The 25,700-nt window shown below is 42.8% G+C and overlaps 1 protein-coding gene across 2 annotated transcripts in view; it reads right to left on the bottom strand.

Annotated features, from left to right (window-relative positions):
• The window catches only part of SDK1 (sidekick cell adhesion molecule 1), a 715,166-nt gene that overhangs the window by 404,196 nt on the left and 285,270 nt on the right, over window positions 1-25,700 (bottom strand). For both annotated transcript variants that reach the window (XM_065923726.1, XM_065923727.1), the window contains exons 3-4: window positions 20,537-20,643; window positions 18,230-18,377 (exon numbers count right to left, since the gene is read on the bottom strand). In XM_065923726.1, the coding sequence (XP_065779798.1) occupies window positions 18,230-18,377; window positions 20,537-20,643 (255 nt within the window). The remainder of the gene's footprint in view (window positions 1-18,229; window positions 18,378-20,536; window positions 20,644-25,700) is intronic.

The raw sequence follows: 25,700 nt of genomic DNA, 5'->3' as shown, positions 1-25,700 counted from the left end.
CCGCTATTTGAAACCTTCAAACGAGTAATCACAATAAAAGAGGTAAGAACCACTAACGGTCTCAATGCTCTTATATAACCCAGGAGCCAGGCCAGGCCCTCTACGTGAATGGGTGCTTGTACAGTCCCATGAGGTGGGGATTAGTGCTCTTCCAGCCACACAGAAGGGGAAACTGAGCCACGGAGGAGCTGAATAACATGCCCGAAGTCACACACCATTAAATGGAGGAACCAGGGTCTGAACTCAGAGCTCACATTCTCAGCCACCACTTTACATTGCTTCTTTCTGAGTTGTATGTATTATCCTTCTTAACCATACTGAGAACAAGAAGATAGCAGAAAATGCCAAGATGGGGACATAAATTTTTTTACGTTCTTTTTAAAATTTTTAATCATTAGATGCTTTTCAAAATTTCCATCACTGAAACAATTCCTTAATTTCATCATGAGATCAAAGAACTGACTAAAATTTATCTGAGGCCTTTACAATTTATTTAAATTCATACAGAGTGTGTTAGATGAAAACCAGGCACTGAACAGACAGACACCCCACTCACAACCAGAGACCAGAGACAAGCCATCGGCAGGTCGCCAATTCCGCCTTCCTCTCCAGCTTTAATTAACATGAGTATGGATTCACATCCATTTTCACAGACAAAATTTGTCAATTTAACTACAATTTAATTCAGTAATATTAACTCATACACAGCAACTTCAAAACAGACTATGATTTCTCCATATATATCTAGTTTTAAAATCAGAAAAAGTTAGTAAGATTACTGATAGTAAACTAGTTGTGTAAAGTCCACGCCATGATATAGGTTTCAGGCAGAATACGAAGCTCCACAGAGCTTAGGTAAATAGTGATCGTCATCATAGGCAGTAATGACTTCCCAGTGATTTTTGTGGAATGAAAGACATGTGTTAAAATGGGTAGACTTCACACAGACAATTTCTAAATACCCAAGGTTACTCAGCATAGGTAATGCACAAAAGTGTCTCATGCATTCAACCATAGACTCAGACTACAAAAATAAAGTATACACATTGTACATGTAACCTCAGGACATAATTTATCTCCTGGATATAACAATTTTCCTTGTCTCATAATGAATGGGCACATCTCGACTGAAGAAGGAAAGATTCATGCTCTCAAAGATAAATAAGTTCTAAGGACTCCTCCCCATTTATAATCTTCCAAGGTAAAACAGTAAAATTCCATCAGTGGTGATAAAGATGGAGCACTGAAACACCAAGAAAAATCATCCTGGGTGAAGCGTGAACTTGCCTGGTAGGGTTGTTTGATCCCAGACTGTCTAATCTGTCCACAGCACACTGCTTCCAGAGGGCCTTCCAATTTATGGCCGTGGCAGCGAGGAAACTGGACCTCTGCCCAACCAGCCTGCAGAGCTGAGTCCAGCATGTGCAGGTTTTGCCCGGGAGGCGAGGAGCACTGGACAAGGACAGGCTGTCCCTCTCTCCCCGCGTCTTCCTTTCTGCCCCCGTCTCCTTCCCTTTGCTGTGCTGGTGCTCGTCCTGTGATCGCTTCCTCCCCTCCTCTGCTCCTCTGCCGCCCCCACCGCCCCTCCTCACTGTGTCTGTCCTGAAATTCAGGTCCTATCCACTCAGACCGCCAGTGGGCCGCGTCCAGGTAAGACACTCTCTTCTTAGGGATTCCCCGACGTCGGCAGCCCTGGCTGCCTGCTGCCTTCCTGCTGTCTCTCTTTGTGGGCAGCTTGTTTCTCTAAACGTTGGCATTCTCAGAGCTGGCTTCTCTTCTTTTCTAACATCTCTCTCCCCTTCTCATGGTTTTAAATGCCACTTGTATGCTGACAGATTTCCAATTTTGTGTCTCAAGCTTAGATATTTCCTTTGAGCTCCAGACTTTTGTCATTCCAATTGTTGATCCAAAAGCTGATCTCTGCACACCGATCCTTCACAGGCATCTCTCCCAAACTTAGCAGGACCTCAAACCATTCTTACCTAGTAGTCATTGTTTCAGTAAATCAGAAACAAGAAGCCTGACTCCACAATGTACCCAATTCATCTTTAAGCCCTATTGAGGCTACTTGCTTAATCCTTATTTTCTTATTGCTGATTCATTCTATAACTGTTGATTATACTTTGAACCTATAGCTTTAATTCGTCCACTTTCCCCATTTGCTCTGCCCTGTCTTAATCCAAGCTGCCAGTGACGCATTTGCAAATAAGATATTTGCAAAAGCTTCCTGAGAATTCTGTTTCCACTGTCAGCACCCATTCTTCACAAAACAAATCAGATCATGACACGCACCAAGCCTTTCCACTGCACTGAGAACAAAACCCAGACTCTCTTCCAGAGCCACACGACGGGGCCCTGTGGTCATCTGGGGTACCCCCTACTGCCGCCACGCAGATGCCTTTCAGGTCTCAGACCACCAGGCTCTCCACCACCTCAGCTTCTACCAGCAGTGGGCCCAGAACATGCGGCCCCCTTTCTTCATGTCACTGGCTCCTTCTCTCTCCAAATTTTGGTCTAAATGTTATATCCTTGAATAGGGCTGATTCTCTTGATGCGTTGGTTCATTTGCCCATTTCTCATCTGTTTACCCTTACCAGACTCTAAATTCTGTGAGAATAGGGACCGATGTGATGTTATCACTTGCCACAGTGTCTGACACAAGGAAGCATCTGGCAAGTGTTTCTCAAGGAAAAAAAGGCACGTCTTTACCCACACAGAACTTAGCTCAAGAAAATTACAAAAGAAAAAAAAAAGATCCAAGGAAATATTTAATGATGATCAGTGAAAGTAAAAAAGAAGATTCAATGAAATATTTAATGATCATCAGTCAAATGTAAAAAAAAAAAAAAAAAGAAAAAATGCAAAAAAAGAAAACAAAAAACAACTCAGTAAAGACTACATAAAGTGTCAGGTGTCAAAAGGTCACATACTGTATGATTCCATTCATATGAAATGTCCAAAACAGAGCAATGAATATGGACAGAAAGGAAGTCAGTGTTTGCCAGGGTCTGGTGATGGGGGCAGGGAGGGTGGTGGTGGTGAGCTACAGATTCTGGGTGTGGGTTTTGTTTGGGTGATGAAAATATTCTGTTGGTGGTGGCGATTGCTCAACTCTGAATACACTTGACCTCTGAACAATGCAGGTTTGAATTGCACAGGGCCACCTATGTGTGGATATTTTTCAACAGTAATATTCCAGTAGTCATGTACGGATGTGAAAGTTGGATCATAAAGATGGCTGAGCACCGAAGAATTGATGCTTTCAAAATGTGGTGCTGGAGAAGACTCTTGAGAGTCCCTTGGACAGCAAGGAGATCAAACCAGTCAATCTCAAAGGAAATCAACCCTGGATATTAATTGCAAGGACTGATGTGGAAGCTCCAATCCTTTGCCCACCTGATGCGAAGAGCCAGCTCATTTGAAAAGATTCTGATGCTGGAAAAACTGAAGGCAAAAGAAGGAGAGGGCAGCAGAGGATGAGATGGTTGGATCGTATCACCAATTCAATGGACAGGAAGTTGGGCAGACTCTGGGAGACAGTGAGGGACAGTGAAGCCTGGCATGCTGCAGTCCATGGGGTTTTGAAGAGTTGGACATGACTTAGCGACTGAACAACAAACACTGCAGTCCTACATGGGTCTGTGGTCAGAGGAACTGGAGATACGAGGGGCTGACTGTAAGTTACATGTGGACTAACCCCAACACTGCTCAAGGGTCAACTGTATACTAAAGACCACCGAACCATACAGTTCAAAAGATGTACTTTTTGTAAATGATTTATTTTAAATTTTCATTTCTTGGCCACGCTGTGCTGCATATGGGATCTCAGTTCCCTGATCAACCAGGGATTGAACCTACACCCCCTGCAATGGAAGTGCAGAGTCTTAACCACTGGACTGCCAGGGAAGTCCCCAAAGATATATTCTTTTAAAAGGATTAATGATAATTGAGTTACATCTCAATAAAGCTTTTTTTATTTTTAATAAAAGAACTGTACAAGATGAACTACAATGAAATGGCTACAATCCACTCACTAGATTGTGAGCCGTTCTGAGGCAGAATCATTGTATTGATCTTTTTATCCCCAGATCCTAGTACAGTGCTGACTGGTGGACGGGCTGAATGGATGAAGGATGACCTTGAGATCAGCAAGTGTCATCTGGATGCAAATTCTCCAGCAATTAGACCTAACTAGGCTTTGGTCAGATCTGATTACAGCCAAGAATGAGCCCTCATGAGAAAATGATTCTGCATCACACAGACACGACACTTTGTAATTCACAAAAGGCTATGAGATCTGTTACTGTATCTGAATATTACACACAAGAATCACAGTCCTGTGAGGTGGGCAGGCCAGTTTATCATCACTTTGATTTTCCAGATGGACAAATGGAGCGTCACTGAAGTTACAGACTGGCCCTAAGACACCTGCCTACACTTGCCACCGTGGGGTCAGAGAACGGGTGAGAAATGCCCACTGCAGGCCACCGTGGGGTCAGAGAACGGGTGAGAAATGCCCACTGCAGGCCACCGTGGGGTCAGAGAATGGGTGAGAAATGCCCACTGCAGGCCTCCGTGGGGTCAGAGAACGGGTGAGAAATGCCCACTGCAGGCCACCGTGGGGTCAGAGAATGGGTAAGAAATGCCCACTGCAGGCCTCCGTGGGGTCAGAGAATGGGTGAGAAATGCCCACTGCAGGCCTCTTTTGCAAATCACAGTCCTTTTGGGCAAGCTGAGATCACCTCTGCCATCCACATTCACAGGAATAACCTGGAAAGCATCTTTCAGGTGCTCAGCTCTATCCCTGGCTCTATCACTAACGGAGATTTGACCCTAAATCATGGAGCTACTCTCTTCCCCCACGCAGTCATCCACAAAATTGGTGTGATAAGACTTCCTCTGCTTTCCCGACTGGGAGGTCATGAAGATTTAGAGCGGTCTTGCAGAAGGGAACAGAGATATGCAGGACCCTCCGTAGCACCTCCACGGGCCGCACTTCACTTACCCTCCCCTCCGGACCTTCCTCCTCCCAGGGACGCCAGCTCCCTCCGCTCCTCTGCAGAACCCCAGCCAACAGATGGGCAGAATGTTTTCACATCAGACATTCACAGGATTGGTTTGACCCCACTTCACGTGTGAAAAAGCTAAGTTGCCCAAACAGTAACTAGGCCTGCCCAGAATCAGGAAATGGTCAGAGTGCAGTTGGCTCTCGAAGTCCTCTCTTCTTCGAAAACCCAGAATGCTGTGCAAAGCCCACCTGCTCCTCAAGCTCTTCACCTGCACACAGGACTGCCTCCGTTGACATCTGCGTTCCTCGACCACTTCCACATACAGGATCTCCAGGACTCTGCGGGGGCACTGCACCCCGCCTCCCGAAAGAGGGGACCCGGGGATGCAGGCTGCCAACCGGACCAGCACCCCGTGCCAAGCTCGGCTGGCCACCGTCCCTGTGTGTGACCTGGGATCCTCTCCACGGCCCGCTGCCCTGGCCTCTCCAGCTCACAGCTCCCCAGGGCCCCAGCCCTGAGGTGCACGAGGGCCCACAAAGGACACAGTCTGTGACTTTCTCTCGGCTCCAAAAACATCCTTTCCTTCCTGGAGTTTCCTTCTCCTCGTTTGTGTGGGAGGAGCTCACACTGGTCCAACATTTCCGCCTGAAGAGCCGGGTAAGACCAGACGTGAGCAGGCTTGTCACAACACAGAGCCCCCAAGTGTGCGTGTAAGCCACTGAACCACACTCGGCGGCTGGCCCTCCATGCACGTGCAGGTGACACGTGTCCCAGAGCATCACTAGTAGCTGCCCTGGCAGGCCAGGCCCTGCGTCTGGGTTACAGGTGAAATAGTGTTACCACGTCTTCTTGACTTATTAACTCCAGCAGGATCCCCTGGCCTGGGTCCAAAGCATATTTCCTTCACAGGGGATTTGGTGCTTCAGGAGTGACTTCCGTGGACGACACCAGTGCAATTAGGTGCTTTTAAATGAACAGATAAGTGAATGAGTAAATGACCCGGACTTAGGGAGAGTGGCACGGACACCGATACTCTAGAAGGGAAGCCAATCAACGCCACTGCTCTTTGACTGTGTAATAAAGTATACATTAGGCGCACAGGTAGAAATGCCTCCCTAATTATCCAGCCGATAGTGAGACTGGCTTAAATTTCCCAAGGATGTTTTGAGAAGGGGGCATTGGAGGAGGCATATCTCTTTGTACTCTCTGCTACAGGAGCCATTGACCAAGGACTGAAAATTCATTGCAAAACAACCTAAAAAATCCATAGTTCCAAATGAGTTGATGATTAGGAAGCTGACTCTGAGTACTAATGCATGCTTCTTTATATAATTAGAAAGCATAATGAGCAGAGAGGGGATGGTGATAAGACCACCACGTGATGTTTACTCTACCAGATAGAAAGGGATTTCACATCTGTAATTCTGTCCACCAAACAACGTTCCCCGGGAGAACTCCAAGAGTGTGGTAGGGTAGGTACCACGATTTCATTTGGGATACCCCATCACATCATCTTTGTTGGGAGTAGTTAAAAGTCTTGTGCAAGGTCACACAGCTCCTAAGGGGTGAAACTGAGACAAAAACTTTGGTTCTCTGAGTCCCAGCCTAGTGTAGGCAGACCCCACAGCATGTGCCCAGAATGAACTAAGTTCTATCATTTACTTATTTATCCAAGAAATACTTTCCATTCATCCAACAAACATTAACTTCTTACTATGGCCAAACACTAGGCTAAGTTGCTGGGCCTCCAAAGACAAAGAAATAATCCAATTAAAAAATGGGCAAAAGCCCTGAAGAGACATTTTCCTGAAGAAGATAGTCAAATGGTCAACAGGTACATGAAAAGATGCTCAAAAATCACTAATCACGAGAGAAATGCAAATTAAAACAACAATGAGCTATCACCTTACCCCTCACAGAATGGTGATTATCAGAAGATAAGTGACAAGCGCTAGTGGGGATGTGGAGAGAAAGGAACCCTCACAGGCTGTTGGTGGGAATGTGAACTGGCATAGCTACTACAGAAAACAGCTTGGAGGTTCCTCACAAAATTAAAAATAGACATTTTTGACCCAGCAATTCCACCTCTGGGTACATATACAAAGGAAATGGAATCAATATCTTGAAAAGATATCTATACTCCCACGATGTTCATAAGAACATTATTTATAATAGCCAAGACATAGAAGCAACCTAAGTGTTCACTGATGGATGAATGTGTATATGAATATTATTCAGCCATAAAAAAAGAAGATAAACTTGAGGACATCATGCTCAGTAAAATAAGTGAAATAAGTCAGAGAGAGACACTATATGGTCTCATTTATATGCAGAATCTAAAAAATTGAACTCATAGAAAGAGAGAACAGATTGGCGGTTACCAGTGCAGGGTCCTGGGCGAAAACAGGTGATGGTGGTCTAGCTATCAGGTAAGTAGGTCCCAAGGATGTGATGTATACCCTGGTACATTACAATATTATAATGCACATTTAAAAGTTGTTAAGAGAATAGATATTAAGTTTTCACCACAAGAAAAAATCTTTAACTACAGGTTATACGGAATACTAACTAAACTTATTGTGATACATATACATCAAATGATGATGCTGCACATCCTAAAATAATACAATGTTACACGTCAATACATCTCAGTAATACTGTACTGGGGTGGGGGGAAGACAAAGAAAAACTTTTCCTTGCTTCTACAGATTATAATTAGTAGCAAACAACCAACTTTATGCAAGGGAGATAGACATACAGATGACAGCCATAAAGAAGCATATTATTTAGTGGTACATACTAATAAATGTGTTTTAAAATGCCTCTTGCTCATGGTTGTTGCCGTTTCAAAACAAAATGTGGATACAGATTTAAGAGCTAAAAAAAAGAGCAAGGTATGATTCAACTAACACATTCCAGGCTTGGCAACTTCCAAATTTATTGTTCATTAAAACTGTATTTTAATTATCCTAGTTTTAATTAAAGTATTATGTAGAGCTGGTGAAATGCAATTATGTGCAACTGACTTAAGATGTATAATAGGCTAATATTTGTAAAGAAATGCATTATTGTCACTAGATCTGCTCATGGAAAATGAAGTGGTATTTTATTTTCAAATGAAAAATCGGTACACAGAATATTAAACTCTTGCCATTAAACACGACATTGCGCACGCACACAGAACCGAGTCCCCGTAGGCTGCCTTCCCTGCACAGGAGCGGCCCCTGGCCGGAACATGCCGTGTGTCCCACAGCAGGGGCGCGGGGTCAGCTGCCTGCACATGCCCAGGGGCCTTCGCCAACTGCATCCTGCTGTGGTTACAACCACCACGACAAAAAGAACATGCTAGGCTTCAGAAGCCAGCACTTGGAAAGCCCATGGAGCGTGCACACGAAGCCAAGGCAGCAGGGCCCCAGCACGCTCTCCGCCCCGGCCCTCCTTCCCAGCTGATCCTAAGTCCCAGAAGACGCCTACAGACACAGGCACGTCCTCAGCCACATGTACTCAGGACACCTTCGAAGCAGGTGTCAGGACACGACTGCTGTATGCAACGTCGTGTGGGTGACATAGAGCACCCACGGGTTTCATGTCCTTGTCAATTGCTTCTCACTGGTTATCTCTTCCCACACCCCTTACCAGCACATACCACCCCTTCTGCCGACTCCCTAAGAGTCTAAGTCCACCCACAAGAACTCAACCGGGCCACCCTCCTGAACTGCATCACCAGTTCCCATCGAGGGGAAGGGACTAGATGGAGCAGCCAAGGAGAGGATGAGAGGATGGGAGGTGTCCGGGGACCCACTTCCCCTCAGTCCCCCACTCAGGCGTTCTTCCACCCCACAGCCATACAGTCTTCTGACTCTGCCAAACTGGACCACCCATCACTTCCTCCCAAAACAACACACAGACAGCCAGAAGCCACTTCCCACCTGCAAACCCTCTGCATCCTTGTTTCTCAGTTCCATGTGACAGGCTCAATACTTCATCCTTCTTTGTACCCAACTACCTTCTCTGCAACTGCATCAGAACCTCTCAGCTTTACTAAGAAAGTCCATGACCACAAACCACAAAGTGCCACTGCACTCAGATGGTCTCCGAAGTCTAGCGTGTTGCTCGATTTGCTGTTGACTCTCCAGATAATTATTTCATCCCTTCACTTCTCTCCTCGTGTCACACTTGACTCTAAACTTATAACTTATTCCCAATATTCAGAGAGGAAATAAAAATCACAAGGAAGTCCTAAGTTCTCCACAAGCACACCTGCCAATAGCAGGCATTGATGCTCTGTGTGGGAGCTGCCCTTGACTCTGCTCTCTTGCCCCCTACTCTAGCTCCGAGGGGCCCCCAGAGTCCTGAAGCCTGCGGGCCCCACCACGCTGGGGCCCTGCTCCACGTGCTGGTGACAGAGCGTCTGTGCTGCCCAGCCTCCTCCAGGACTCTGTCCCTTGCCCACACCTCACTGCATCCCCACATTCTCCTTCTCTAGGAGAGAATTTCTGTAGCACATAAACATTCTCAGTTATTGCCCACCTTAAACACCTGTGCCGCCCCCCACCGCCTCATGGATACTTGCCATTCCCAATAAAAATTCCCCCAGAGTTATTTCATCTTGCTATCTTTACTGCTTTCTCTGTTATTTTAAATATGCTAAAATTGTAATTACCGAACATTTCCTAATTAGAGAAAATAATAAAATGATGACCAACATTTCTAACATTCTACTTCCTCCTGGGTTTAACATCCCTTGTCCTCAAGCTGATCCTTAGCAGCTCTTCCAGCAAAGTTCTCAGGAACGTAAATTCTCAGTCTGAACAGGTCTTCCTTCCTCCCTCACTCTTGGATGTTAACTTGGCTGGATGTGAAATTCTGGGATGACAGCTGTAGCCTCAGGTATGATCATCTTCTCTATTATTGCAGTCAACTGTCATCTAACTAATGTTTTGAGGAAATCTGCATTACGTGTATGGTTGCTTTTAAGGCTTCTTCTTTGTCTTTGAGGTTCTACAGTTACACTATAATAAGTTTAGATTTGGATTTAGTTTTATTTATCTTACTTGCAACCTTTTCTGTTTCTTGACTCTGAGGATTCCTCATGTTAGGAAATACTGCAATAATTATCTCTCTGAATATTACCTGCCCCATTTTCTTCATTCTTCCTTTTTGGGGCTCTTCTTAGATTTCTACTGATTACTCTATCCTCTCTATCTCTTGGCCTGTCTTCTGTATTTTCCATCTTTTTATTTCTGTGCTTTATTCTGAGTATTTTCCTTCAATCTAGCAAAACGATATTTCTTACTTTAGTTGTAATATTGTCTGCTCTTTCACCCATTCAATTGATTTTTTAAATAAATGATTGTATTTTTCACTTCAAGAAGTTTAGTTTTTCTCTATTTGGCTCTTTTTAAAGTCAGCACATTAAAAGATGTTCAACATCATTAGCCATTAGGGAAATGCAAATTAAAAACACAAGGAGTTATAATTACATACCCATCAAGATGGCTAGAATAAAAAATAGTGACAAGATTGAATGCTAGTGAGGAAGCGAAGACACTGGATCATTCACACACCACTGGTGGGAATACAAAATGGTACAGTCACTCTGGAAATAGTTTGGCATTTTCTTAAAAAAAAAAAAACTCAACATGCAAATACCAGACACCCAGCTGCTGCATCCCTGGGCATTTATTCCAGAAAAATGAAGACATGTTCACACAAAACATATACAAGAATATTTACAGCAGCCTTATTCATAGGGTGAAAACCTGGATACAACCCAAATGTCCTTCACCAGATGAATGGTTATATAAGCTGTGATAAGTCCATTCAATGGAAAACCACACAATAAAAGGGAATCTGGATACAACTCAAGTGTCCTTCACCAGGTGAATGGTTATACTAGCTGTGGTATGTCCACACAATGGAAAACCACACCATAAACAGGAATCTGGTACTCACATCTGCAATAACCTGAATGAATCAAAACTATGCTGAGTGAAAAAAGTCAATCCTAAAAAGTTACAGACTGCGTGATTCCATTTATAGAACATTCTCTCAATGATACGATTATAGAAATGAAGACCATATTTGTGGTTGTCAGGATTTAGGGTGCAGATGAGGGTTGGAGGAAAGGCGTTGTGATATAAACAGGCAACATAGTGGAACCGTTCTGTGTTCTGAGTGTATCAGCCTCAATATCCTGGCTGTGATGCTGCACAACCTCACGACCTTGTGGGGAACCGGCTGGAAGGCATGTGGGATCTCCCTGTATGACTCTTAACCACTGCATGTGAATCTACAATTAACCCGCATACTAAGTCTGATTAAAAATGAGGAAAAACCAAATATTGTATGATTTCATTCATATGAAGGACCTACTGGCATCAAATATCAATAACCTCACATATACAGATAACACTATCCTTTTGGCAGAAAGTAAAGAGGAATTAAGGAGCCTCTTGATAAAGGTGAAAGAGGAGAGTGAAAAAGCTGGCTTAAAACTCAACATTCAAAAAACTAAGATCATGGCTTCTGGTCCCATCACATCAAGGCAAGTAGATGGGGAAAAAATGGAAACAGTGACAGACTTCATTCTTGGGCTCTAAAATCACTGAGGATGGTGACGAAGCCATGAAATTAAAGGACTCTTGCTCCTTGGAAGAAAAGCTATGACAAACCCGGATTGCATATTAAAAAGCAGAGATATTACTTTGCCAACAAAGGTCTATATAAGCAAAGCTATGATTTTTCCAGTAGTCATGTATGGATATGAGAGCTGGGCAATAAAAAAGGCTGAGCATGGAAGAATTGATGATTTTGAACTGTGAAGTTGGAAAGATTCTTGAGAGTCCCTTGGACTGCAAGGAGATCAACCTAGTCAATTTCAAAGGAAATCAATTCTGAATATTCATTGGAAGGACTGATGCTAAGGCTGAAGCTCCAATACTATGGCCACCTGATGTGAAGAGCCAACTCATTGGAAAAGACCCTGATGCTGGGAAAGATTGAAGGCAGGAGAAAGGGATGACAGAGGATGAGATGGTTGGATGGCATCACAGACTCAACGGAAAGGAGTTTGAGCAAATCCCAGGAGATAGTGAAGGACAGGGAATCCTGGTGTGCTACAGCCCATGGGGCTGCAAAGAGTTGGACATGACTGATCAACTAAACAAAAATAACTGGCGTCAAATTCTTAGAGGTAGAAGGTAGAAGGGTGGATGCCAGGGGCTGGGGGAGCGGGGATGGAGAGTTAACCGTGAGTGGGGACAGAGTTTCAGTTTTACAAGATGAAAGAGTTCCAAAGACGGCGTGGTGATGATGGCTGCACAGCAATATGAATACAGTTAATGACAATTTACAGAGAAAAATAGTTAAGGTAGATTTCATGCTATACATATTTTGCCACAATTTCAAAAAAAAAATTTCCAAAAATAAAAACCACAAACCCTTCTAAAGATGCACTACTGTATGTAGAATAAAACCCAGATGCCTTCCCAAATTCTGGCGCCTCCAGGATCCCATTTTCCCTCTCGGGCCCCTTCTCTGCCCACTCTCTGTCCACAATGCCCTGAGCACCAGACCACAGGTTAGCAGAGGCAACAGGCTTTGTACTGGATTTGCATGTGTGTGACCCCACTGCTCAGAATATTCGTCCTCTAGATCTGTGCACGGCCGGCTCCTCCTCCTTCGGACAGGAGCCTAGGGGTGCAGGGGGGCACAGAAGCAAAGTGTGGACTCGGCGCTGACCAGCACTGGCCTCTCTCTGTTGCTGCTCCTGTCAGCAGGGTGACAGTAATGTTAATAACAACACAACCCACCAGGCTGCTGTGGGGCTTCAGAGAATCAGTACAGAGAAAAGGCTTCACACAGTGCCTAGCACTCAAAGAATACGTAATAACAATATTTATCAATAGCATCTCAAAAATATCACAGAAATCATGTCCAATGAAAGAAGGCAGAAACAAAGGATTTCATATTCTGTGATTCTATTTATAAGCAATTCTAGAATAAGCAAACTAACCTATGGTACTAGAATGAAATTAGGGGGCAGAGTGGGGCAGGGACCAGGGCTAGGAACTGTCCCAGGCAACTTGATTAGGAGGGTGATTATATCCACGTATACACTTGCTAAAATTCATCAACCTGTGTGCTTAAAATCTGTATGTCCTCTTGTATATAAATTACAACTCAACAAAAAGGATTTTAAACCCTCACCTGCAGAGCTGTCCTTGACCACACCCCGCCCCTGCTCTGCTCTCTCCCGCCCAGCTTTCCATGCCCCTCATCGCTTCCATCACCCTCTGGTTGCTCCTGTGTCTCCACGCTGGACCGAGACTCCCTGAGGCAGAAGTGCCGCTGTCCTCAGGCCCCCATCTGTCCTGAGCAGCTGGAACAGTGCCTGGCACAGAACAAGTGCTCGGCAAGTACCTACTAAGTGCAGGAGCGAAGAAAGAGCAGGGGAGAGGCGGGTCTGGCCCTCAGCACCGCTGGTGCGGATGCCAGAAAGGACCCAGAGGTCACGGACGATGCCATCCTCAATTCTGACATGAGAAAATGGAGGCAAAGGAGAGTAAGTCATCTTCCCAAGGTCAGAATTAATGGTGGAAGCAGGTCTGGAGCTTGCCTGTCCTAGTCTTTCTTACTTATACAAATATGGCTCAATTCACACGTATAGACATACTCTATAAACATTCACAAAATGCCTATAAAACATAATATGAAAAATTTAAAAGCATATTATTTTGAAAGCCCGGTTAACTATAAAAATATTATTACAACCAGATCTACTTCATTCAAGCATTAAGTTGTGACTTCCAATACAAGTGCTAATTTAAACACATCTTTCTTGCAGCACTTGAAATGAAATGGTAATAGGTTAATGGATGTTCGAGTATTTAAGCATGGACAATCATGAGTCAGACTGTTTTTAAGTCACCTGGGATGCTGTTTCCTGCCCATACTTCACAATTCAGCTCATTCCGAGCAAGTCGTCTCACAAAACTGACTCCAGGTTTGAAATATTTAGTCTATAAACCTCGCATTCCTAGGAAAACACGTGCCTGTACACTTGTGCTTAGACATTCCTGTCAGGTAGGCTAAGGGTGCAGTTTGAGCATAAGAACCTGCAATTAAGCAAAAGAATGGCACTGCACAGAAGAAGTTTCTGCGTCCTAATCTGATAACTGCCAACATAAATTACCTCCCGGAGGTAAGAGAACTACTGAATGACATCAGCATTCACATTTCATATTTTGAGAAATAAAAGGAAACAAAGAACATACATCTAAGCTGAAATAACACAGAACAATTTTATTATCGAATTAGACTATACTTATAAGATAAGGCTATACTCATCTCTGACGTGCAAAAATTGCAAACTAACTGTTTGGATTCAGTAAATCAGAAAAATAAATAAGCAGTTTTTTCATCTTTTCAGATAAATAAAACCTATAATTACCAATTCACAATTCTAAGTATATCTTGTTCTCAATTCTTTCAAAATATTGTTTGCTTTTCCAAGATATATTTCTCCTTCATTAGCACCACTTTCTCCTGAGGTCTGTTATGTCTCTCCCCCACCCCCCCGCCCCTACGTCTTAGTGAGGATGTTTATATTATGATAAGAATTGCCTTCACACTCCTCTTTCATTCTGTTTTTCCAGTATTGCATCTCTGCTCTGCACGGCACCAGGCCAAACAGGGCGGTAAACACAAAGCTGTCTTAGATGGCCAGGACCCAGGGGAGGTGAAAACCACTTAAGGAGACAGAATCTACAAACACAGTACAGGGTCATGACTCTTGCTAGCTAATGTCTCCAGGTGAGATGTTGAAAGAAAGAGTGGCCACGTCTGGCACATGCCCGTCGTCGGCACAGACCCTCAGCTTACTGCTCCAGACCCAAGCCTCCAGGTGAGACTCCCGCCTTCCCACCTTACCAGTGGCCTGTGGAGTCCTCTGCCTTCAGCCCCTTTGCCATGGAACCTCCCATACTCAACATTTCAGGAGCTGGGACCTGGACCCCCTTGGGAGGCCCCACTCCCTGCTCCTGGGGCCTCAGGAGGAGCCCCGGCTTCTCCTTCAGTTGGCCAGGCTCTGCAGTTCTCTAAACACTCCAACTTGTTTCCTTCGTGCTTAGCCAGAGGCATCCTCTGTGACTTGCAGCCAAGAGCATCTTAACTAATAGGATGGAACTCTCTGGGCCTTGTTCACTGGCATGTATGGTCCACATACACTGCAAAGCCTACAAGTAACGCTACAGCAACCACCCCCACGGTTAACCAAGCCGCCTTTGCTAACCTTGAATGTAGGACACACACTGTCTAATGACTGGATCCCCTCGGCCATCTACCGTCATGTCACTCTTAACAAAACAATCCAAAACAAAGGTCTACACCTGAATTAGAAGGCCATGTTTGCCTTCTCTTTGTCAGGAATTTCTGAAGATCAGGACCAACAGATCCAATACAGCGAGGACAAACAACACACATAGGCATGTTCACTGTTGACGTGGGTATGTGATTGGGCGAGCCTGTGGCTCATGGCAAACCCAGGCTAACCTACAGTATTTCAAACTGAAAGCTGTTATTCTAAAACAGGAGGAAAAAGATGAAAGCAGTATAAGGAAAAAATAAATCAAAAGCACAAAGAAGGTTCGGCAAAATAAAGTGAACAGAAGAATTGGCCTGATGCAGAAGAGAGCCTGAGATGTAGAGCCAGCAGACCTGGGCTGGAGTCCCGGCTCTGCCATTTGTCAGCTATGTGCCCTTGGGTGGGTCATTTAACAACTCCAGTCTTCAGTTCTGATAGCTAATTATACCTGCCTCAGAAGGCAACTCTGAGGATTAGAGAAGATATGTTTAAAATGTACTCAATAACAGTTGCTGTTAATATTATTAATAGACTATTCAACTAATTTTTCAAGTTGAGAAACATTAGACTCACTGTTTCCCTTGAAAATGGAAAAAAACAAAAAAAGGTCATTTAATTTTAAGCCTAAAGCTCACATTTCTAAGGTTATGAGACAATGTTAAAACGTGGTGGGGAAGGGGTGCAAGGTGAGGTTCCTCCTTCCCTCGACGAAGGTCCGTCCCTCCTCTGTGTTAGGGTGCTGACCCCAGGGAATCAGGGTAAAAGCTGATGGAGAGATTTGAGCTGTTTCAATAGGTGTGAAACGCCTTGAGCCAAACGTTTCATTTTTAAATGATGCTTCTCATGGTCCAGAACAGATCTAATGCCATCTGAGTTTTGTCCGCCAACCATCTGGGCAGAGGCAATACATAAGCGCTCTTCCATCTGAGGTCTGAGCTGGACTTTATTAGAAGTGTAAAGTAATACATCTGTGAATGATGCATAAACTTGTGGAGATAACCACGCAAGTACTGATTTATAATATCTTGCACAGCAGGTACTTAATAAATATGGGGGTGATGATGAGATGGAAAATATGAAACTAAAAGGCCTTGAGAAAGTGTAAATATCCATAATCAGCCTCATCTCATCTCTTAAAAAGAAAAAGCCATCAGGCATATTACTCTACTGAGATTGGAGATTTATCAATCGCTTCACGGTGTAAGCAGACTGTCTGTTTGCTATGACACTAAGTTAAAGCCTTATGAGCATCTTTGTGTTATTGGCTCACCAGGAATTAAGCAGCCTTCAGCAAGAAACCGCAAGTTAAAAAAAAAAGGAAGCTTACAAAATTAAGAGTTGTTACTTCATTCTGCATCCTTTTGTACTTGAATAAACGTTGTCTCAGGAACATAGCTAGACAATGGATTAACAAATGAATTACTAAGTAGTTATATGCTACTGAATGAAAATAATCCTCCACCACTGACACTAATTACAAGCTCCAGGGTTCAAGAGGAAGCCTAAGTCACCGTACCCGCCCTTCCGAGGACTGACTCCACCTGTACTCAGCCACACTGTCTCAACACCTGGACCTTCCAGAACACTGCACGGGAACCTCTCTCGGCCACCTTGCTCTCAGCCCCACCACCTCTAAGAGGGTGAGAACTATTCCTTGTCTCTGTTTCACCCCATTTCCAGAGGCATTTTTTATCATTGGAATCAATGTAAAGGTGGATACCTAAGCAAGTTTCAATAAAATACAGAAAATGGACAGAAGTTATCCCATTTCCCAAGGTAATTTATATTTTTACTAGAATTTTAAAATATGGTTTTTACATATTTCAGTATTTTTCCTGTTTTCAATAACCAAGATAGAAACATTTGCTAAATAAGCTTAAGGATTGTGTAGGCACAAACAGAGTTCTGAAGCCCAGGCGGAAGAGTGGGGATTCTGGTCTTAAAGACGGGACAGAGTGGATGGTCAAGTGGGGAGAAAGCATATTTGAAAAACCATTCAGCAAATTCTCTTACACAGATCCTTTCTGGGAAAAAAATAAAAGCATTTTCTTCTCACAGTTTTTTTTTTTTTCCCCCCTGAGTGCAACCATCTGATGGAATAAATATTTGACATTTAGCCCAAGATTACGGCATTTCATGATTCTTTCAGAAATGTCCATCCTCAAAACCTTTATATTCAGTATATTATCTTTAAATTACATTGCAAAATGCCCACTTATGAAATATATCCCCAATGTTCTTTTTAATCACTTAAAGCTTCCAAATGCAGAAACTATCTGGCATTAGATAAATATCTTAAATGGGAGACGGGCAAGAACACCTTGAAATAATGCCTATCTAATCACAAAGCAACTGCTCCGCAATAGATGGGTGAACCACTAATTAGATGGAGGGAAATAAAACTGTCATGGTAGGATAAAAGGATAAAGAGAAATAAGCAGTAATTACTGTTTTATCGTCAGAGAAAGCAGTATCAAACGTGGCTCAGTAAAAAGAGGGAAAACCCTACAGCTCTGTAAGTAAATACCAGAGCTCATTAAATTAGTACTCGGAGCTCACCACAACTCAGGGTGACAACGACGTCTCAAAAAAGTGCGTTCAGAAAAGGAAAAACACCGTAAAGAGTGAGTGGGGGTGCTTTAGTTAGGGCATGTGGCATACTGAAGAATAACATTACATGACGCTTTTCTCAAACTGCTTAAGGATTTCCAAGCCAGCCTTGAAATGGCTCTTGATTCAGGCCGAAGTAGGTCTGCCGGCCAGGTTACCCTTCCTGAAGCGTAACTGGTACCTCACTGCGCACAGCGGTACCGACCACGAGGCGTGCTTTGAGCGCAGAGTTTGCGGCACTTACATCTTGCTGCTGGGGATGATCTTGCGCCCCTCTCGGAACCACGTCGCCTGGGGCCGCGGGCAGCTGCTGATGGGCGGCAGGCTGAGGACGGCCGCGCGGCCTTCCGAGACCACTCGTCTCTCGTCTGCATCCGTGAAATCTCCCATATCTGCAGAGGAAGATCAGACCTCTAAGTTTCAGAAGACTCCGTTAGCGAGGGAAGGAGGTCAAAGATGGCCACTGGATTTCATGGCGAAGTCACCGGCGTCGCCCTCATGAAGCAGTGAGGCCACAGAGGAGGAGCGCTCGCGGGTGAGTGCGGGCTGGGCCGGGGTGAAGCGAGGGCCGCGGGGCCACGGGCCTCCAGGGTGCCCACCGGATGCCGGCGTGGGCAGACCGCCATGGGCCTTGTGCTGCTGCTTCAACAGGACCAGCGCACGTTTGCAACCGATTTTAATACAGACTTCTTTGTTGGAAAGCATCCTCCTGCTGCATGAAGCATTTCCCCAGAAGCGCTAAGAAAATGCCTTCGGACACCACTCGGATCTCTGCAGCCGGTTCTGCCCAGGCAGCCCTGCTCAGCTTCGCCTCTGTTCTGGGGTGAAAGCTTCCTAAAAGAATCTTCCGGGAGCAGTCTGTTTTTAACCATTAGTTTACTTTTGGAGGGTTCTCTAAACCCCATGCTACTGACTTAATTCGGGGCAGGTAGGTTTTGTTCCAGTGCTTGTGCTACTGGTTTAGAGCATTTAAAAAACAGGATCACAGGGAAAAAACCCAGACATTACCATGTGGTTATATGTGGCCAACTTTAAAATTAGTACCGTCTGAAAGGTTTGAAACATTTTCATATTATGAGTAGCTACAGATATATGTATATACACATGGATATGGAATTCATATAAATTTGGAGCAGTCTATAAAAGATCTCTATTATCAATGAATTTGTGCTTCAGAAGAAATTATTTACTATGTTGCAAGCAGTATTTAACAGTCTAGGAAATAGATGAAACAAGTTGATGAAACAGATTAGAATATTCACAGTTAAAGTGAAATTTGTTATCAAAGAGTAGAGAAAATCAAGATAAGAAAGTCTAGCCCTAGAGATAAAGGATAGCAAGGATATAAATGATTAAGGAGAAAAAAGCCCAAAATTAAATTTTATAAACTTGTACTTAATATATTATAATAAATTCTAAGCTTATTCAAATATATTTTGAGTACTGACTTTAATTTTTTATTTATGAATTGTTTTCAATTATTCAATTGAATAAAAGCTCTGAATTATTCTGCAGACAGGTTTAGTTCAGTGACTTCACCACAATTCAAAAAAATGAAGCCTTCCTAGTAATTAAAACTAAACACATATAGCATCAGCAACTTACACAGTCACTAGTAATTACAGGGAAAAGTAGAATAACTAGAAATTATTTTATTTTATACAGTAACACTGAAAACTGCAAGCCTTAACTGGGGTCAAAATGACAAGTGAGAAAATACCATCATCATTGGTTGACATGACCCAATTTAGGAGCTCTTTAGAGTTCTCTAAAATCTACTATGATGCATTAATATCCAATTTAAAACGTCAACACTTTTTGCTTTCTTTTAAATGAAGAGACATTTTGGTCATAAATTCAGAATATAATAAAGCCTACAGGCCACTTTACATGGACCCTACCCATCACAGATTTTGGACTAAAGTATTAATACTAAATATTAATACTGAAGTATTAAATGCTTTGAATTGGCCAACTCCCCTCTCCACCATTCTGCTAAACACTACACCCAAATTCCAGTCCCCTGTGTTCTGATAGCCCCTCTGGTTACTTTTAAAAGTTTCATTCTCCAAAATGGTCTGCCCAGCTGAGAATTATTAACTCAGTCCAGAATTGAGACACGCTATCCATGTACTTGGGCAGTTGAAGGATTTCTAAACAAATCATCATTGGAGAGAACTGGTTATGAACAGACAAAATTTTATCTGAGTTTAACTTTTTTATTTTAAAAACATTTGAATCTGAATATAACAAAAGCTGAGGGCAGCTAATTCATAAAACACAAGGCATCTTGCTCATTTTTCCTATCCTCCACGGTGTCTTATCTCCTGAATTGAAAGAAGTGGTATTCGCCCCACCAGCCCCACCATCATCGTCAGACCAGCTGCATTCAATATTTACTTATCTCTCAACCAATTTTAGCAATTATCCTCTTCCAAATAGAACCCGAGATAGAAACTCAATTCCCACCATGGTCAAAGGTGATTTTGATTAGCGTGCTCACAGACACTGTTTTATTTAACATTTGTAGATGTTTTCAATGTGCACATACATGCGACTTGAACTTCTGATCTTCTTTGCAAGAGTGCTCCCATTCTGTTTCGAACAATGCAGCGGTAAAACCCGGCATCCAGCCTTTGCAAAGATGGAATAACGTACCTGCCAAACAGCAAAAAGCAGTGTTAATGGTTGTATAACTACACAGCCAGCCTTGGCATCCAATCTAGTATATTTTGGTATCTAGCAGCAAAAATATTTTATTTTTGGTAAACTAGTATCTATGCACCCCTTTCCTGACCAACACACTTACTGCAACTGCAGTTTATCTGTGAGGTTACGTAATGGCTGTTTGTCTCCTCAACTAGGCTGTGACTACCCCCTGCAGTGAGGTTCTGGACCCGTCTTGTTCACCACTGCACCCCGGGCCATCATGTAGACACGTCACCCAAAATGGCCTGAATGAAAGAGAACTGCTGAGTAGCTGAAAAGCATTCCACTTAAACTAGGCCTTTTGATTTTTTTTTTAATTCCCTTTCTCAGAATTTCTAAAAATTCTTTCTAGAACTGCAACAGTCTTAGCGTGTTATGAGCTCCTGCATCAAAGTTCAGACAACGCGGGATGAGACACAGGTGTTATTCAGGCAAAGCGAGAGGGATGCCAGGGCACAGCTCTGTTCCCCGCAAAGAGCAGACGCCTTCCAGCAGCATTCACTTCACATACCTGCCTTTCTTCTACACATATGGCCTGATATTAACTTTAAAGTCTTTCCTGATTGACTAAAAGGTTATTTTATTTGTATTTTCCATTCCTATGATTATGAACAACCATTCCTCAAATCAATGCCTTTCTAAAAAGGTCAGTAAATATTATAGGGCGGGAAAGTAATTAGAAGATGGTTTCCATAAAAACCCTGGTTTTTTATAATTCAGGGATTTTTTTTTTTTGCTTTTAACTTTAATTGAGGGATAATTGCTTTACAATATCATGTTGGTTTCTGCCATACATCAACATGAATCAGCCATAGGTATACACATGCCCCCTCCCTTTTGAGCCTCCCTCCTTCCACCCCTCCCATCCCATCCCATCCCACTCTTCTAGGTTGTCTCCGGGCACTGACTTTGAGCTCCCTGTAATGCAAGATGTTTTTAAGCCCATAAACAAGCAGGAGACACAAGGAGGGACCACTTGATGTGAGTTCTGCAGCTCTGAAGCTCAAATCTTTCATGCTACCTAGGAGAGCACATTTAATTGGTTTCTAAGCTATGTCCACCAAGAAGCAAGACTTGAGTTCTGGATACTTTTCACACATGGGAGGGTGCTATCCTAAGAAGGAAAAAGAGAGCCTGAACCCAATCAAATAGTTGCCTACTTTCCCAAAAAGAGAAGACACCATGATGCTATCCTTTTCTAACAAGATGCTCTGCTAATAGATACCTGCTGCTGAGTCACGTCAGTCGTGTCCGACTCTGTGCGACCCCATAGATGGCAGCCCACCAGGCTCCCCGGTCCCTGGGATTCTCCAGGCAAGAACACTGGAATGGGTTGCCATTTCCTTCTCCAATGCATGAAAGTGAAAAGTGAAAGTGAAGTCACTCAGACATGTCCAACTCTTAGCGACCCCATGGACTGTAGCCTACCAGGCTCCTCCGCCCATGGGATTTCCCAGACAAGAGTACTGGAGTGGGGTGCCACTGCCTTCTCCAAATAGATACCTAGTTATCTAGTAATAGGTATCGTGAACTAAAAAACACTTCCTCTTACAAAGTATAATCAGAGAAATGTAAAAAAAATAATCATCATCATCATCAGGTAAAAGGCACCAAGTGACACACGCTTTATTTGCTCAGTTCCTACACATACCTTGAAATCACTTATATTCAACTAATTGCTCATCTTTTTACTCAAGTATGTCTAATTAGTCAACCAGAAAGAGGAAATGATAGGCATAATTTTTAAGTGACTAAAACATTTGGACAATACAGGTAATTCAGTATTAAGCAAATATTAATCAAAGTGTGTTTGCCCCCTGGTAACCATCATGAGATCTTATGGCAAGATTAATAAAATATTTTATGAAAAAATACTGCTGAGCCTTAGTGTTCAAGATTTTATCCTAAAAAAAAAAATTTATTCTATACTGAAGAATGGTTCTTCTCAAACAGAAAATTAATTAGTGAAGACAATCAGAACAATACCAAACTGAACACAAAGAGTCAATGCCATTTATTTAAATTACAAATCAAGACTAGAAGGATGAGCAGCTTGGATTATTATATACTGTGATTATAATAAGGAAGAGTTTTGAGATTGGGTTAAAACAAAATCAAGAAAAGTTTTTGGAAAAGAAATAACAGAAGTTACTGGAGTACATATTTGAAAAACTACAAGAACAGTTTCATCATTGCAACTTAACCACATTTATACGATTGTTATTAATATTTTTTTTGCAATACCCTGAATAGTTTTTATGTTCTTATGAATTTCTATAGTAATCCTATGTACTAATACACAAAAACAGCACTGCTTTCAAACAGGGAGAAGCAGACAAAAAACTGAATATTAGGCATATGCTGCTTTGTACTGTCTCTTAGTCTAATGTCTCACCAGGGAAAGAAATATACAAAAAAGTTGCAAAGTATTCCACCTAATACAGGAATTCCTACACAAATTATATTCATCCAACAGATGGGAATATTCAGCGCAAGCCTATTGTTTACAAACATACACGTTTAAGCAGAGAAAGTTTCCTGACTCTTTGTAAGAAAGCATGATAAAATCTTAGCACCATATGCCACTAAAATATAGAAAATGCCTGTTCCCATTTCAAAAAAACCACACCAGGGAACATTTGTATTCACCGTTTCACGGCAGAATCTACCAGACCAACAGAACCTTTTCTGGGGCCAGTTCATTACCAGGAGGAGCAAATTAAAGAAAATCGAACAAAACCACAACAAACCCAAGGGCTTAAATGTTCTTTCTGGTGTACAGAGCACCTCAGTTCTGAACTGCCATTCGAAATGGGCAACGGCGGCAACCTCAACTCTAAGAAGCCGTTCTAGGTCCAATTCAGTCCTAACAGTTGCTTGACTAGCCCTACCTGGAAAGGATGACTGACACTGTCTGCCCAGGGTCTGCACCGTGTTCCTGTGTTTGGAGAATTCTTTGCTCCATTAACAGGGCACAGGAATGAGATAGTGCGTGACCCCTGCACACACAGAGTCTGGACACTTAGATCTGGGACTGGGGACACAGGAGCAGGGCGAAAAGAGCATCTTCCAACGGCACAGTGGCGGGCACAAAGGGGCCCTGGGCCAGGGGGCCGGGGCAGGTGCCCAATGCCAATCAGGGCGGGGCTCTACTGGAGGAACCAGGGTCCAGCAGTGCCAGCAGCAGCAGGACCCGACGGGGCTGGCGATGGGGTGATTCGGCTCTGGTGGGCCCGCTTCCTTCTGTTGTTGCCCAATGTCCAGTCAGCCCTGACACTGTGAGAGCAGCCCAATGACCTTCCTTTATTTCACAGAGGCTTTGACCGACCTGTCCTGGAACGCCCCAGAATGTAGCTGACATAATTTTGGTTGAAAAGATGTCTTAAGTTACTAGGCACTCATAATGGTCACAGAAAAACCTCAATAATGCCTCACTGAATAATCTCTTTTTAAAAAATCATGGCTTCCTGGCTAACCACTAAGAATCATTAAAGTGGTAAATAGTCCCCAAGAAACTGAGGCTAATTAACACATTATGAGGAGTATCCCTAATAAGAGTCACTCAAATTTTAGAAAGTATCTGACAAAATACTGTCTGTTTCAGCACAGTTACTGCTGAGCAGTTATTCCCAACAAGAGTTAGACGCTCTAAGCACACACGTCTACAGAATCCTATCAAGTTCAGAATAACAAAATAACATCCTCCTTGTAGAAAAGAAAAGCCATACTTCTTCCTCTAATGGCAGGGACGTAACTCAATCCATAAGAAAGATTTTTCATACCCATTTAAACTAGATTTTTTTTTTCTTTTTGGGGGGCCTACATTCATTTTATGCCACCACAGACAAGACTATTCTGCACAACTTTAATTTTTTTTACACTGGCATGGAAATACCTATTTTATGAAAATAAACAACCAAGTTCTATAATAAACTTTCCTATTTTGGCCCAACGTCCAGCGCTATTTTTTTTAATATTTATTTTTATTTATTTGGGTGCTTTGGGTCTTCATGGCATCAGTGGGATCCTTAGTTGAGGCATGAGGACTCTCAACTGTGCCATGTGGGACCTAGTTCCCTGACCAGGCTTTGAACCTGGGCCCCCTGCACTGGGAGTGCAGAATCTCAGCCACTGGACCACCAGGGAAGTCTTCCATTCTTTAAAGTGTTAAGGAAAAAAAAAAAAAAAAAACTAAGCTGTTTATATCCTTCTTAGAACTAACGCAATTCTATCTTTGGAAACAAGATGACAAATAATTGTATTTTCAATTTCATTTTTAAAAATTTCCTACTTGAAACTTTAAAATACAGCAACAGTCAAAAGTGGAATGAATCTATAGTTGGTTTTTTCCTCAAGTAAATAGTGAAATGAAAAATCCAGACTGAAACTTGTTAAGATAGAGATGGACCCAAAATTTTGAAGCATTGTCCAGCTCACTAATATGTCCTAGACATTAAGGGTTACGTTTTGAATTCAAGAGTTAATCAGTATGAAGTTAAAGTAAACAGCATAATAAAGATGGAACTTAGTCAATGGGAACATTATAGCCTCAAAAGTTCTCTAATCTGAATTTTATTTACTTAAAAACCTGTATTAAGCTGAAAGAGGCGACAGACAGGTCCCTTCTGGGACTGGGCTAGGAAGCACCTATGTGTCTGTCGTACTGTTTGAAAACATAAATCTGAGGACTCCAAGTGCTCCAGAGAACAAGCAGATGCTGAGTATCCACAGACCAGTAACTACATGTGAACTGCGTATTCACTTACAAAAACTAATTCAGGATTTCAAAGTTAACACTGAAAAGTTCCAAAATATCTTCTCCTGGGGTTGTGGTTTTTGTAATTTTCTCTAACAGGAACACTGTTTTGGGATCACTCATTCCTCATCCATTCCTAGCTTCAATCACCAAACCAGGGACAGAAAAACAGAAATTTACGTTCTGGGAAATACAGGCACATGGCTGAAAATAGTCTGTCAGATATGTGATTAGGAGAAAGTGAAAGCGA

The sequence above is a fragment of the Muntiacus reevesi genome, chromosome 2 (genome assembly GCF_963930625.1).
Source record: "Muntiacus reevesi chromosome 2, mMunRee1.1, whole genome shotgun sequence".
NCBI lineage: Eukaryota > Metazoa > Chordata > Mammalia > Artiodactyla > Cervidae > Muntiacus > Muntiacus reevesi.
The sequence above is the reverse complement of the archived record's forward strand: the minus strand, read 5'-3'. Positions and strand labels throughout refer to the sequence as shown.